Genomic DNA, 15843 nt, shown 5'->3' on the forward strand with positions numbered 1-15843 from the left:
GTTTTCCAAGGATGACTGGAGTTTAAAGTCATAGGATCTGCTATTTCAGTACAAACCAGCACCCAAAGGGGTTGTCAGTACACTTTCAATCAAAATTTTGATGGTCCCTGAGATATTTCCTCCTTTTGAAAGAAAAATGACTGTTTGATGAACACCGTTAAAATGTTATCAATTAAAAAGTATTTCTAACCTATTTAAAAGTATTTCAAACCATGAATAATCCTGTTGTAACCTTGTAACAGACACCCCCCATTCATTTTGCTATGTTTCCTAATAAAACTAATTCATTAGGAAGTATTCAAAAGTATTCAGTTTTCTAATAAAACAAGGAAGTATCAGTGATTTTTATGTACCGTATGCTGAACTCTAGGATATTGGCGCAACCCTGTTTGTCTGGAGGGAATTCCCGCTAAGCCATTGACCTCCAGTCTCCTGTGAGGGGGCAGTCGCTACGAGCCAGCCTCTCACCTCCAGCACCCACCAGTGGGCCCTGGGTGACCTTGGCACACGGCTAATCTTAGTGGAGTATGCCAGCATGTTTATTTACTACAGATAGAAGTGCACTCGAGGAACTCATTCATGTGTGTGCATGTGTGGTGTTTGTGTGTGTGTGTGCAATGCTGTCCAAAAGTTTTAGCAATATAAGAATGTAAGGATGCAAAAATGCCTTCAAAAATGAATAGTTAAATAGTTTTACTGACCAAATAACAACATAAAGTGCCCTAAATAAACAAACAACAAAAACAAAATAATGATATTGACTCTCTTTGCCTTCAAAACTGCATTCATTTGGTAAATTGGTTCTTTTTGTTTCTTTTTGCAAATCTGTCATAGCTCTTCTGTAGATTTCGACTGTCTCTCAACTCTAACCCCAAGTTTACTATATTTTTGCCGCTGTTTTTCTCTATGCTATGTGGGTCTGTTACTTTGTTATTTAAAAAAAAAACATGTACATGTGTCACAAAAGTGCTTTACAATATTAAAAAAATAAATTCTTGAAAACACACAAATATTATATTACCTATTGATTAAAAGAAAATAAGTGTCTGTGACGACTCGGGGGTTTTGTGTCTTTGAGTGTGTGTGACATAAGGGAGTCGCACAGGTTTGAAATGTATTCTGAACACGGTGACTCCATCCGTGAGGCTCAGTCATTACAGCACTCCCGGCGTGCACATTTCGATCGCTTCCTACAGGCCACTGGTCAACCCTGTTTGGTCATGTGAGGGCGGCTCGGCAGCGGCCTGTCCATACACGGCTCTGAGCCACGCACACACTCGGCATGACTCTCGCTTCTGTGCTCTTTTTATGTGCTGTAAATATTCAAAGCATCAGCACATCCAATAGACATGTCTGATTGCTATCTCCCCCCCCCACCCCCCCATTCACCCTGTCTGTCTCTACCTCTCACTCTCTCGGTCTCTCCAACTACCTCTCTCTCCCATTTTCCCTCTCTCTTTCTCTCTCTCTCTCTCTCTCTCTCTCACTCACTCTCTCTGTCTCTCCAACTACCTCTCTCTCCCATTTTCCCCCTCTCTCTCTCTCTCTCTCTCTCTCTCTCTCTCACTTGATGGTCACATGGTGGTGCTCAGTCACAGAACAGGGAGAATCTTGGGACACTGAGGGGTAAACAAGGAGCTATTTCAGGCAGGTGCTGACAGAGACCAGAGTGAGTGCGGGACAGGTCAAAGGGGAGGAAGAGTGGGCAAGCAGGAGAGAGGGACATAAAGAGAGAGAGAGAGAGAGAGAGAGAGAGGAGACAGAGAGAGAGAGATAGAGAGAGAGAGAAAGAGAGAGAGAGAGAGAGAAGGAAGAAGTGACATACAAATACGAAAGCAAACGTTAGGCAAACATTTGACAGCTGAAACCATCATTGACCTTCTTGCTTCAGCCGCCTGTAGGGGTTGAGCTGTTCAAAATAATCCTCCCCCCTGTCAAATGTCACTCAAGCTCAGTAATAACAGGAGTCATCAGCCAGCTTAGCCATCCCCCAATCTACAGTGAGAGAGACAGACATACAGGGACGGAGAGACTTACAGAAATTGTTAAATTAACCAGCAGCCATGTTTTTCTCCCCCCCTTCTCCCACCCGCTTTCATTTGAAAAAGACATCAAACACTGGCTGGCGGATTTGAGTAATTAAGTGTCCTTGAGCTGTGCCGATGTGAAAAGCCCGCTTACATACACCTTCCACTTCACATCAGAGCCATCCAATCAGAGGGGTGTGTGTGTGTGTGTGTCAGAGAGAGAGTGTGTGTGTGTGTGTGTGTTGGGGGGATGACAGCCAATCAGAGCGAGCGCCCAAATCAGCGCATCCGGTCACAAGTGTCAACTGGAGACTTTTCATGACACTGACCTTCGATGAATACTCCTCATTCACACGCAGTCATCTGGGTAATAGGACGTGTACACCCGAGGCCCGGACCCCTGTGGTACGGCTCTCCACCGCCTTGTCAAAAACCCTGATGTCTGCTCAATGATGGCAAATAAGAATAAACACAGATGCTGACCAATCTGTAAATTGCCTAGTGTTGCCGTCTATTTCCACGCCAGATTAGAAGGCCACGGCCCCCTTCTATTAAGCAGATTTGGTGCCACGCGACCGGCGACTAAGGTTACTACAACGCCAGAGCACGGGGCGAGAGCAGATTGATGGCGATACATAAAAAAAGGGGAAAGTTGACAGATTTCACTTTTAACGCTAATCTGGCTTTTATATTGTGCTTCTCCTCGGCCGCGGGATTAGGGCCACGGAGTACACAGATAGGGATGGAAAATAAACAAGGGAAGAGATTATCGCTAAAAGGCAACTAATAACCTCACAGATAACCAGGGTCAGGATATTAAGGGGGAAATGTACATGAAAGGGCAAAACAAAGGCTAAGTGCTAAGCGTATATTAGCAGTATGGCCTAATACAGGGTATTAACAATGAACATCACACATAAGGATGTATGTCATGAGGGATCATACAGGTTTAGCGCAAGCAGCAAATGGACAGGATATCCGGATGTGAGGCCACTGCAGGGCCTTAAAGTGAATCGGCGTAGCTCAGCTGTAAGTCACTACTGCATAGAACTGAGATGCTGGCTATGAAGGGTTTGTTCTCCTTGACCTGAAGTAGCTGTTATCCCCTCTCTTGAAGCAACTGAAAACATCATGACTGTTTGTTATTGACCCTGAGGATGACTCAGCTAGCTGAATGCTTTGTGCCTGCCTACCATCTGCACGACTGTGTGTGTGTGTGTGTGTGTATGTGTGTGTGTGTATCTTCAATGGAGGCTATACGCTACGCTACGCTACGGTGCACTATGCTGAGCCAGTATGTCCCGCCCTGGTGGTCTGTGGGTGGCCAGTGTAAAGACGAGGTTACAGGGTTCCCCACACTGTAATCCAGGGAGGTCGCAGCCCAGATGGGACGATACCTACTCAAAACCGGATCTGGCCTGAAGGTCACGACCCCTCTGAGCAGGCTCTGCAGGGTCACGGGAGCAGGTACGAGCTCATTAGCCATGCAGGCTGAGCCTGGGAGACGGCATCACGCTCATTAGCCATGCAGGCTGATCTTATTAAGGGCCCGTAGACTGGTGGGGGTAGCCGACCCCTTTATCTGAGCACAATCAGAGGCCCAGATCAGTTCAGTTTGGGAGGACACTGCTAGCTGGCTAACCACCGCTCTTTACATGCAAACCCACTCTTGTATGAGGACTGGACAACCACTGCTAGCTGGCTAACCACAAGAAAGCCCATTTTTATATCAGGACTTCCACCTCTTACAACTACAGGCTGTTGCAAAATAATTGCAAATGGTTAAAATTGCAATGGTGTACACATCATATTCCAGAAGAGAGTGGTTTATTTAGGCAATCATCTCTTTCTGGTTAAGAACAAATTAATTTGATTTGATTATGCCTTCAAGTGCACAAAATAATGATAATAATAAGAATTAATAAAATAAAATCTTAAAAATAGACATGTACAGCATTCTGTACTTAATCCTAACAAAAATGCAAGATTTGCTTTTATCTGAAATCAAAGGAAATAGCACAGATGCACTAAACGGCACCTTTTGTTTTCTTAATGCCCCATACTGAGACCAGAGAAGCCATCGCGAGCAAAACGTACTTTTGTTTTCGAACAATATCAATTAGTTTCTTTACACATAAAGATGCGTGCCGTAACGCCAAGCTTAATTTTGTGTTTAGTAAAACATAGTCCTTGATGAGCTATTCCCAAAGGCTAGGGCAACCCTCTTTGTATTTTTTGTTAGCATAAAATCCTTGAATTAAGGCATACTCAAGGGCCTGCTACTTTCCAGAGATTGCAGCCCAAAAGAATGTGTTGAGACTACAATGGCTGTCTCAGTAGGATGATCTATGGTGATGACGTCCTCCAATGCCTCCCTAAGGTCTCAAAAATAAATAAATTAGTTTAAAAAAAGCATAAATAACCTCCCAATCTCACACTGGCTAAAAATACATACTCCCTTTAATATCTGTTCTCTTTTCAATAAAGCCATTTGAGCCATACATGCTGCTTTAATTACCTCCGAATCTCATAACTATGCATACCGAAAGGCTGAATACTAATGTTACGGACACAGTATATGCTGATGATCTGTACACATTGCAGTTCTTAGCAGTAGCCTTGATGTGATATTTCAAAATATTGTATATTTCAAAAGTGATAACATGAATGAAATGAGGCAAACTACTGTAGGAGAGAGCATAAAGCCATAGCGGTCGAAAGAAAAGGAAAACTGTCAAGGAACATTACATCACTGGCATATAGAAATCTGTAAGTAAGACTATTGTACTGCGGTGTAATGTAACTCGATACTTTATCTCCTGGGGCTTATTATAAAGACCAAATATTCTAGGAAAAATTACAGAGGATAACTGCTTTTTCAAAAGCCTTGAGGTTTCGAGCCTTCGTTTTTGTGGAATTCTCAACGTCAGATGTAGTGACCTAGAAGATCTGCTGAAGGCAAAGACATTGATATGATGGCAAAAAAAAAAAAAAATCCCTCCACCAATTTTCTCTTCGAGTCAATGTCAACACCTTGTTTATCTTCCCCTTCTGAGCACTTCTCTCATCCTCCTCACAACACTTCCAATGTCAATCACTGGCCATACCTAAGGCCATTCTTCACATCGGCTCCACTCTATTGATTTACATCATTTCCATGCACCGCAGTTCCTGCCTTCAGCCTGACATGTCGAGCGCGTCCATAAGTATGTACACAAAACACGCAATACACGGCTGCTGCAGCTCTTTCCACAAACACACAGCCTTATAAAAAGCATGGCAACAATCTATTGCCCCCTCTCAATCTAAGTACATAATTTGGCAGAGTGAATAAAATCAACAACAAGTAAACAACAAGTAAACATGACATTTTCAGTTTTAAATGAAACTCGATGCTAAAACTAAATGAACTGCTAACACTTACTGTACTACTTGGCATACAGTACGTACAAGCCGAATCTGACTTTTCTGGGTAGACACAGTAAATACAGTAGACAGGAGGAGGCAAAGTGGAGCACGGAGAAGATAAACATACTGTCTTTTGTTAGACAAATGAAATCAGATGGTGTAAACCCCTGTAGAAAAGGCCTGTTAAAAAATTCATAAAGGTTAAAATAACTGTTTATTCAGAACATTTCAACGAAGGACGATGAGGGGCTCCCTGTTGCATTGCCATCTGAGGCAATTAAAATGTAAACAAACACACGAACACACTCCGCATACAAACTTGCTTTCTTATTCACACACACACACACACACACACACACACACACACACACACACACACACACACATCTGCGCATGAAGACACGTACATGCACACACAGTGCCGACCAGAAACACACAAGAACAGATACATACATACATACGCATAAAGGAAAAGACACACAAAACAGACGAACACACGCACGCACACGTGCACACGTGCACACACACACACTTTCAAAGCATTCCCATGCATTTTTCATAAATGCCTGGGTTGAGACAGATGTGTGTATTATGATGCACCTGCATTATGGTCGGTTTCTCAGTCAAAGCAGCAAGAAATAAAACTAGGAAGTAACTGAAATTTCTCTAAACCCGTCTTTCAAATAGCAACCCGCAACAGACTAGACTGGCTAGACTAGGTACAGTGTGTGTACAGTATGTGTGTGTGTGTGTGTGTGTGTGTGTGTGTGTCTCCAGGAGTGTGTGCTCCCCCTACAGTAATTCCCACTCCCCTCTTACCTTCTGGGGCACGGGAGGCCCTGTGGTGTAGGGAGTCAGGCCCACCGGCGGCTCCGTGATGTAGGTCTTCTTGGGGGTGGGGGGCTGGTAGCCGGCCTGCCCCTGCGGCTCTCCCCTCCAGGTGTTCTGGCCGCCTCCGTAGGTGTAGTCGGCGTAGCTGGGCTGCGGCGGCATGGCGGGCGTGAAGCCGGGCTGCGGAGGCCCGTAGGCGAAGTCGGGCCCCCGGGGCTGCGCCGGCATGTACTGCACCGGGGCCGAGCCTCGCATGGACTGCTGCAGCACCATGGGCTGCCCGTACTGCTGCTGCACCGGGGGGTGCTGGGGCCCGGGCTGGGCTGCCCGCACCTGGACATTGAAGGTGGGCTGGCTCGGGGTGGAGGCGGTGGTGTAGGAGGCCGGGACCGGCTGCGGGGTGGCGGCCGCCATCTGGAACTGGGGCTTGGCCACGGGGCTGGCGGAGGCCGGCGGGGCACCAGGGGGCGCTGGAGAGCCCTGGGCCTTGGGGGTGGACTTCTTGGTGGCGGTCAGGGGCGGCTGCGTGGGGATGACCATGCGCTTGTAGCCGGTGACCGGGGCGGCTGAGCTGGGGCTGGTCACGGCCGGGCTGGAGTTCTGGAAAAAATAGGACGAGCAAGACGATTACACACGGAATGGATGCCTCAAGTGCAGACCATTAACTAGTCGGTCCACAAAGGGACTGTTCACTAGAAACCACCCGCTGCTTATAAGCTATTTTTATTGTGGTGTGGCATCCTCAGATGGCCCAAAAGCATTCTGGGTAGGAGCTGTCCAAGGATGAGACTACGCTGATGAAAATACTGTTTGCACTAAATCCTTTGACGGTGATGGGGTGCCATGATGCCCGAGACACAAGTTTACGGTCCTGATGAAAGGATAACTCTCTCAATCTAAAAGATTCACTTTCATGATCGGAGGATTTAAAGACATGTGTTGCGCTGAAATTCCCCGGTTTCTAGGTATCGCCTTCCATTTTGAGGACTATAAATGTAATGGGCATCATAAAGTAGCCACCCCACGGATCTGATGCCTATTTAATTGGCTTGTCTCTGATATTGCTTTATGAACGCCGTGGACCCGACACTAGGACTTCTTCGACAAGAAACGAGAGGGTGCTGGTGGTGGTGGTGGTGATGGTGGTTGTGGTGGTGGTGGTGGGGGGGGACCCGTGCTCTGGTAGGATTTATTCAGGCAGTGGCTTACGACGCAAGTAATTATCCTGCCTCCCTCTTCAATATCGATTTGCAGGGGTTAGCTGGCCGGTGCGGAGTCCGCTGCTCTGCCTGACCATGTCCAGCCATAAAGCAGGGCTAATAAAGCGTGGAGGAGGGAATAAATTGTTTTGGTGGAGAGAGCCGTGACGGCGGTCCTGGCAACGGCAGAGACACTTGTGCTGACGCTAGCTGTCCGCGTGGGAGAGGCCGCTAAATCAGGGAGATTTGTGTGGCGGGCGGCTCGGCTCGCTCGGAGAGCTGCTGGTCAGACGTGAACTCCGTGGCTCTCCGCTCGGCGCGGAGCGGAGCGGCTGCACGGTTCCGCCAGCGTGTCTCGGTTCCGCCGGCCTCGTGTGCGCTAATCACAAGTCCTGCCTCTTACATTCTGCACAAACAAACGTGCCTGGCTACAGTTGTCATGGTAATAACAATTAGCCCTGCCATCAAGGTTGCCGGCGATCTGGGTACGAGTTCTGTGCAGTTCTCTCACTCTTTCTCTCTAGGCCAACAGACGATGACATGACTATGACTCAAGGCTCACAAAATAGTGGATATTACATTCTTAACATCATTGCCTTAACAACAAGATAAAGTCAGTGGTGACCTACAAAAGTGACTGTTATTAACCTAGGTTATTCTTTTTAGGTTAGCGCCTTAAGCCATCAATAAAAGATAAAAAAAAAATGGAATCAATTACTGTCGATACATCAAGGCAAGAGCGATGTGTTCTAGTCACAGGATTATTTTTATGTGTGCAACTGGCAAGTTGCTCATCAGATGGAACTTGTAGAAGAACTGCTTGAAACAAACTGCTTTCTACATACATTAATTCCACTGAACTGTCCTTGGGCTTCATAGACTCAATCAAATCTCTTATAGGAATAAAACAATGAAAACACACCCCTGAAATATTTCATGCTTGAACTGTAATTTCGGTCTAAGTGATTAATACTGATGTTTATGTCTGTCTACTTACGAGCTGGGGAAAAAATGAAGCTCTTGCCCTTCGGGAAGAGAAATTACTCAATTTAAATGTTTCATGGTTTTTAAAATACTCAAGATTATTAATTTATCTATAAAGGCCTTAAAACCTAACATTTACTTAGCAGAGTTCTGGAAATGCAAATAGGGCCCTCAAAATAATTACGTTGTCATGGCGAATTTTACAGTGGCGAGATTAGGAAGGGGAAAATCGAGCGCTAATAGGTGATGAAACCCCCAGCAGGATAAGATCAGAAAAAGTGTCATATGCTGGAAAACTTCCTCTTTTCCCCCTGCTAGCCAAATCATGTCACACGCAGATATGCTGGGCACAGATAGATAGTCTTGAACCACAACTCCACACAAGCCAAGGCAGTGGCGGCGGCGGCAGCAGCAACAGCAGCAACAGCAGCAGCGGCCTAGCTATCTATTTCCGAGTGTCTCGTCAGGGAGTTTGGGGCAAACCAGACGGAAAAGCTGAAACTTCTCTCTTGCGCTGTTGCTGGGAAAAGCCAGCGCTCCAAGAGAACCATACCAGCAACTATAGGAGCCTTAAGCTAAGCTCTCTACCCATCTGAGACCGATATGCTGTTCATTTGTGTGTGTGTGTGTGTGTGTGTGTGTGTGTGTGTGTGTGTGTGTGTGTGTGTGTGTGTGTAACGAGGGACCAGATGACCACGTCAGTTTCACCCGACCTGCCCTGCACTGCGCTCCAGCCCACACAAAGCATGACGTTCGGCACATTAGATTATAGATGTAGTTTATTCACAGTAAACGCTCACTCCCCCGGGGCAGCACATATAGAGCCCATATGAAGTCAGCACATGTTGCGTCACTTTGTGTGCGTGTGTGTGTGTGTGTGTGTGTGTGTGTGTGTGTGTGTGTGCACTCCGAGTGTGACGCCATGATTGGCCTGACAGTGGGTCGGGGTCGCTGGAGGCAAATGCTCTTGGAAAGACGCCATCCCGAGCGCCGCCACACCCAGCAGACGAGATGGGAGATGCGGAGATGCGGAGCGCTCTAGGTACGGCCCTCTCGGGGGAGTTCCACCTGAGAATGCCTGTGATGTGTCCAAGTGTGAAAGATCTGGAACACGGGCTACTTAATCATTCATGTTGTCCATAAGAGGCTATGCTGGGGCTCTTGCTTGCTCTATGCTCTCTTTTGTATGCTTTTTTTTTCTTTTTCTTTTTCTGAAGAGTGCTTGCCTTGGGCTGAGAAATACATGGAGGCATACTGGAAAACATTGGGAAAGCCTATGTATGCGTGCGCTCGTGTGTGTGTGTGTGTGTGTGTGTGTGTGTCAATGTTGAGATCAGATGTTTTCTGGTCGTTTTTCGATGGCCCTTGAAAGCAGAAGGTTTGCGTGTTTTCAAGCAGCCTACGGACTGAAAACACAAATCACTGCTTTTTTGCTCTGAGGGGGAAAAATGAGAGTGAGTGAGAAAGAAAGAAAGAAAGAGGGAAAACGAGAGATAGAGAAAAGAGAGAGAGAGAGAGAGAGAGAGAGAGGAAAAGAGAGATAGAGGGAAAAAAGTCCTGATCTGCCCATAGCCTACAGACATTCTCTCAAACATGTTACTTTTCATCACATCATTTGTTAGATGCGTTTAACTCCCCTGAGGCTAACAGTGGAGGGATGCGACTGCTGTGAAGTAAAATTATTTATATAACCGAGAGGGTAAAACACACACACACACACACACACACAGATATATACAGACACACACATATACACACATATGCACAGCACGCTTTTTCCAGGAGGACCAAAAGCTAAATACAAAAAAAGAAAAGAAAAAGCAAAAACAGGAAGTCTTCCATATCAAATGATAAACAAAGACATCTCAGCACAGTGCCCTTTTGAGGCACGTCCATGTAAAGCCAAGAGAAGGCTGACTGACCTCACGCCAGGGCAGCGCCACAGAGAGCGGCCAGAATTTTCCAGTGAGTGGCTGTGTGTGTGTGTGTGTGTGTGTGTGTGTGTGTGTGTGTGTGTGTGTGTGTGAACTCGCTCATGGGGGAATAGAAGTCGCTAACAAGGCAGCCCTTGGGAGATGAAACAAACACAAACATAAACACAAACATACACAACCACACACACACACACACACACACACACACACAGGTAGCCCACGCCATGCCTGAGAATTCACACCTCTTTACTGCACATTAGCCCGTCTCGTGTTGGTAACCTTAGCGACAGCCCCTTGTGGCGCAGTGCAGTGAGGGAGGGAGGCAGATGGCAGTTTGTGGCACATGCCCCTGAGACGGATATGCTCCGCTTTGGGGACCTGACTGGAAACATTGGCCTTCTGCAGTGTGAAGGAGACACAGAAATGCATGCACCTAGAGCGCACACACACACACACACACACACACACACACACATAACACACACACACACACACACACACGTTTCCATTCTAAAAAACAAAACAAAAAAGTTCTACAAAAACTTGATTTGGCCTTGACTTTTCCAAACAACTTGAGTGTGAAATTCCAGCGCGCTTCCCTAAGAAAGGCTTTCTGACACATTAGACTAGATTAGGAGAGACCGTGCAGAGCTCGGGGGGCTCGCTTAAATCTGTTAACTTTGCATTTCATACCACAACGGGGAGGAACACGTCAATATTCTCTCTCTCCTTCTCTCTCTTTAAAATATTTTTTTTTTTCACAACTTTTCCTGCCCGTCTGCAAATGTAAAAAAAAAATCCAGTGCGCAACAGCAGCAGCACACACACACAGACACAACTTTTTTTTTCTTTTTTTTGATATTTTACGGTCTTTAACACACGTGCCATGTTGCCATCTTTGACCAGGGTGTGCTGCAACAGAGACCAGCGTGGTGGTTTGGTCAGGGCACAGCCGTGTTAGACTGTTGGAGCTAACAGAGAGCCCAGCATCCGACCAGAAAAAAGGGGCCTCTGTCTGTGTGTGTGTTTGACAGCCTTCGCTACGCTACATTACGTGAGCCCGGCCCTAAGTCAGCTGGGGGGGTGGGGGGGGATCAGCAAGTCAATGGAACACACTCGTCTTCTTGCAGTCTTTCTCAGACATTCTCTTTCCAGTGGCTCTTTCTTCCGCGCTATCTTTCATTTGTGCATCCGTCTCTATTTATGTGCCGTTCACCCATGCGTCCATCTCGCTCTCTCTCCGCCCTTTAATTGACTATGTTTTTTGCTTTTTTCTTTTAATCTTGGCCCGTCACCATGGTGTGTGTGTGTGTGTGTGTGTGTGTGTGTGTGTGTGTGTGTGTGTGTGTGTGTGTGTGTGTGTGTGCGTGTGTGAGTGTAAGTGAGTCTGTCTGTCAGAGCCACTTCCTTGCTTGCACAATAAATTGCAATCAGGCTCCAAACTAATGTGACTATCTCTTTCCAAATTCACAGTAACCAAAAAAAAAAAAAAGAAACAAATCCTCCGCCGCATTCCCACCCACTCTCCGCCGCCTTGACACACTAGTGGGTATCAGGCGTTCTCACTTTTAAAAATAGTTCACGATAACGCACATTAAACATGATTAAAGATGTCTCCCCCTGAAACCGCGACGGGACCTCCAGCTGTTTTCAACCATCTCCAATTTGCAGATAAAGGACATTAAAATCAGGGCGCTGGGTATCTTGTGAGGATCTGCTTCTCTCTCCTCCCTCATTCCCACTGTATGGGAACGAGAGCGAACAGCAACAGATTAAGTTGGAATGCTTGTCAGATAAATGGGTTAAAGAGACGTTTATAAATGTATCATTCGTTATAGCCTTTCTGGAGTTTACGACCCTGGTGCAGTGCTATACTGTATCATCTTAACTCTTCAAAAAATAAATCCTTTTTTTTTTTTTTAACCAAATTTTCTTTCCTCAAAGATAAATACCAATTTGGTGCAATTGACAGCTTGAGTGAAAAGGTTTTATCTAAGTGGCATCACAAACAGTGAAACTGAAAGAAAATGGAGGGTTGGCATTAAGGACACTTTGAAGTGCTTGAACTGAGAATCGCAACCGAGAGGAGATCTGAATCTGTCACAGTTTCCATTCTCAGAATAATAAAAAAGACCTTTGAATCAGATAAGACTAGTCTAGGTATTACAGAGAGGCTATAATTGTGACTGAAAGACATATGGCTATAATCATGACATTGTCCATCAAAGGCATTCTTCCCAGAAGGACTTTCATAAAAACGACACAGCCAAGGGTTTGTTTCCCCACCGCGGTGACGTTCTATAAAGAACACTTTCATGTGTTTTTTTTATCTCTGATTTCAGACAGTTTCACAGATAACAAAGAGAGGTAGCCAGAGACAGGAAGGTATCATCGTCCTGCCTGACAGCTTGCAAGCACGGCAGAAAGATATTAGCGTGTCAGGTAAGATTGTCGTCTGGCATGAACTTAACCTTGCTCTTAACAGAGACATTTCGGCTGCACTTTAAATCAAGCATCTTTAAGTACTACACACTTAATATTTGATCATCCTGACGATAACACTGACTATATGGTACTTTAAATACACATCTCTCATAAGTCTATGTTGTTAGAGGATTTACTAGAGTTCAGATTGGTAATTTACAATAATAGGATCTGATGCAATGCACTACGAAACACCAAATCCACAGTTTGACTTATATTTGAGCCATGGTTCGGTTAAAACTTTTTTTTGCACTCCATGGTATAACGCCAATCAAACCAAGTCACCAAATAACATTCATACTGTATGTACAGTGATGTGACTCCTATAAGAACAACTTGCATGGTGAAGTGCAGAGCTGTTGACACTGAGTGTAAGTATAAGCATCTGCGACAAAGTGTATTCAATGAACACGCACAAATCTGGCTAGCTTCATGTTTTGGTAGTCAGCGGCGCATAGGCCTAAACATAGCTGCGGCACATGAAAGCAAGGTGGCAGTTTCTTAAAGGAAGCGGCAATGTTTACAGCATAGTAATGTAGTTCTATAGGTATGTCAGGAAAAACCACGGACTAGAAAAATAATTGTATGATTTACATGTGCTACAATGTTTCTTGAATTCTTGAATTTCCCCCTTGGGGATCAATAAAGTATCTATCTATCTATCTATCTATCTATCTATGTTATTTGTGGAAGGGACAAAAAGAGGAGTTTGGTGGCACTGAAAGCTGAAGGGGCTGTATCTGGGAGGTGGGCAGCTGCTAGGTTTGGGAGGAGTGTGTGTGCATAATCATTCTGCATTCTGAGACACTAAATTGTAGATATGTGTATCACGATTTCGGTTGCGGTTTTGGTAGTTTGGTTAACACTGAATCACTTGACTTAGCACAAGCTAGAGGGGAAAACAGCCCTGAAATGTCTCGTGATTGATGCACGACATGAGCATGAATCTTGAGTCAGAGAACAATCTTGAGCTCTAATTTCTGTCCATGCTTAAGAACTCAAACGTAAAACTGTCCGTCAACTGGTAGATGAGGCATCCTGAAACTACCCTCACAAATCTACATCCTCAACATCATTTGCACCCCACCCCCTCCCTAAATATCCTGACTCATTCCACACTCCGTGTAAGTTTGCGTGTAAACCGAATTCTACTGCCCCTCTTCAAAGCCCCACTCGCCCCACCCCACCCCACACACCCCCTCCACAAACGAGGTCACATCATGTTTAAAAATGTCCCTATTTAATGTCAATGTCATCAGACACGGCCTCAGCCAATCCGTGTTCTCCGACCGGGCCCAAACCGGGGTGGGGTTGGGGGTGTGTAATTTGTGGTGACAGCGCTTTGACTGTAAGCTTTTTAGCATTGTTGCTGGGAGGACAAACTCTGTGATGCAGACAGGCAGGTTCCGATAGCAGTCACAGCATCCCGGCTCAAACCAAATTTGTCATTGGTTCGCCCTGTTAATAAAAGACACAGGGGTGATACTATGCAGTTTATTAGACTAACAAGCGTTGACGGGACACATGGAGCGCCTCTGGGCACACTCCGCTCTCCACAGTTGGCTGCCCCTGTCAAAACTCAGAACCTGCTGCCAGATTGACCTTAAGGTCACTGCACGCCCCTGGCGCTCTGCAAGCGTGCTGCGCCAACATCCATCTCTCTCTCTCTCTCTCTCGCTCTCTCTCTCTCTCCATCCCTCCCTCCCTCTGTCGCTTTTTCACCCTCCCTCTTCCTTTCTCCATCTCTTCATACACACTTCTCTCTCACTTACACTCTCCTTCTTTGTCTCTCCACCCTCCTCCTCCTCCTCTCTCTCTCTCTCTCTCTCTCTCTCTCTCTTTCTATGTCTCTCTTTGATTCTCCTCTTCACATCTTTTTTTTCTCTGTTTGTATCACTCCATCTCTCTCTCTCTCTCTCTCTCTCTCTCTCGCTGCAGACTCACTGATGGAGAGCGGGAAGAGCAGTGCTAGCAAAACAAACACAGATAAAGAGTTAAACACTGCAGCCTACGGTGATTAACAAGCTGCTCCTACAGATTCAAATACGCACACACGCACGCGCACGCGCACGCGCACACGCACACGCACACGCACACGCACACGCACACGCACACGCACACACACGCACACACACACACACAAATGCAACCACTATAAAATGAAGCAACCGATCCTGATTGACCTTTATGGTTGACAGCTCAACAGTGTTCGGGTGGTTTAGGGCTTCAGCCTTTGATACTGTCCAATTCTCTAGCAAACCTAATACGGGTAAAGATTTTTTTGAACACTTGAACTATACTCACTTTCTAAAATGCTTAATCAATTTCAGAAACATCAAACGCAAAATACTGACCTCGTCTCTTGACATTATATTTTCACAAACTAATTGATAACGCCATAATATTTAACAAAGCACTGCCCCGACCTCTTCTTCTGGCATCATATTTTTACAAGGTAATTGATAACACTACAATATTTAACAAAATGCTGCATGCCATCAATAACAGCATCTGTGGGCTCGTAACCTGTTGGCTATCGATCAGCTGCATTGATCCGCCCTGACCTGCCGGTTAAATGCTTTACGAGGAGTTCAGGTGTGGCGAGGAGGAGGAGGATAGCGTTCTGCTTTCACTAACGCTCTCCCAAGAGGAGTCCGTCCCACCTCTTCACATCCACTCGCCTGCAGACGCACTCAATGACCCTGCCCTGGTCAGCCGTCTCAGCATCTCAATCGCTCTCTCTGGCCTTACTGCACCTGTGTCTCAATGAGCTACTGTATGGATGCTATTGGAGATGCCCTCTGCCACAGTCTGCCAGGAGGTGCTGGAGGTGGAGGTGAATTGTTTAAAAGGCTCTCTGTGGGGGAGGTGAAGGAGGAGTGGGGAGGTGAAGGAGGAGTGGGGAGGAGGAGTGGGGAGGTGAAGGAGGAGTGGGGAGGAGGAGTGCGGAGGAGGTGAAAAAGGAATGGGAGGAGG

The 15843-nt window shown here is 46.0% G+C and overlaps 1 protein-coding gene across 5 annotated transcripts in view; it reads right to left on the reverse strand.

Moving 5' to 3' along the window:
• Positions 1-15843, reverse strand: part of lpp (LIM domain containing preferred translocation partner in lipoma) — a 210482-nt gene that overhangs the window by 73656 nt on the left and 120983 nt on the right. For all 5 annotated transcript variants that reach the window (XM_062555769.1, XM_062555765.1, XM_062555767.1 and 2 more), the window contains one exon: positions 6255-6866. In XM_062555769.1, the coding sequence (XP_062411753.1) occupies positions 6255-6866 (612 nt within the window). The remainder of the gene's footprint in view (positions 1-6254; positions 6867-15843) is intronic.

This window comes from Sardina pilchardus, chromosome 15 (genome assembly GCF_963854185.1).
Source record: "Sardina pilchardus chromosome 15, fSarPil1.1, whole genome shotgun sequence".
In the NCBI taxonomy this organism is placed as follows: Eukaryota; Metazoa; Chordata; class Actinopteri; order Clupeiformes; family Clupeidae; genus Sardina; species Sardina pilchardus.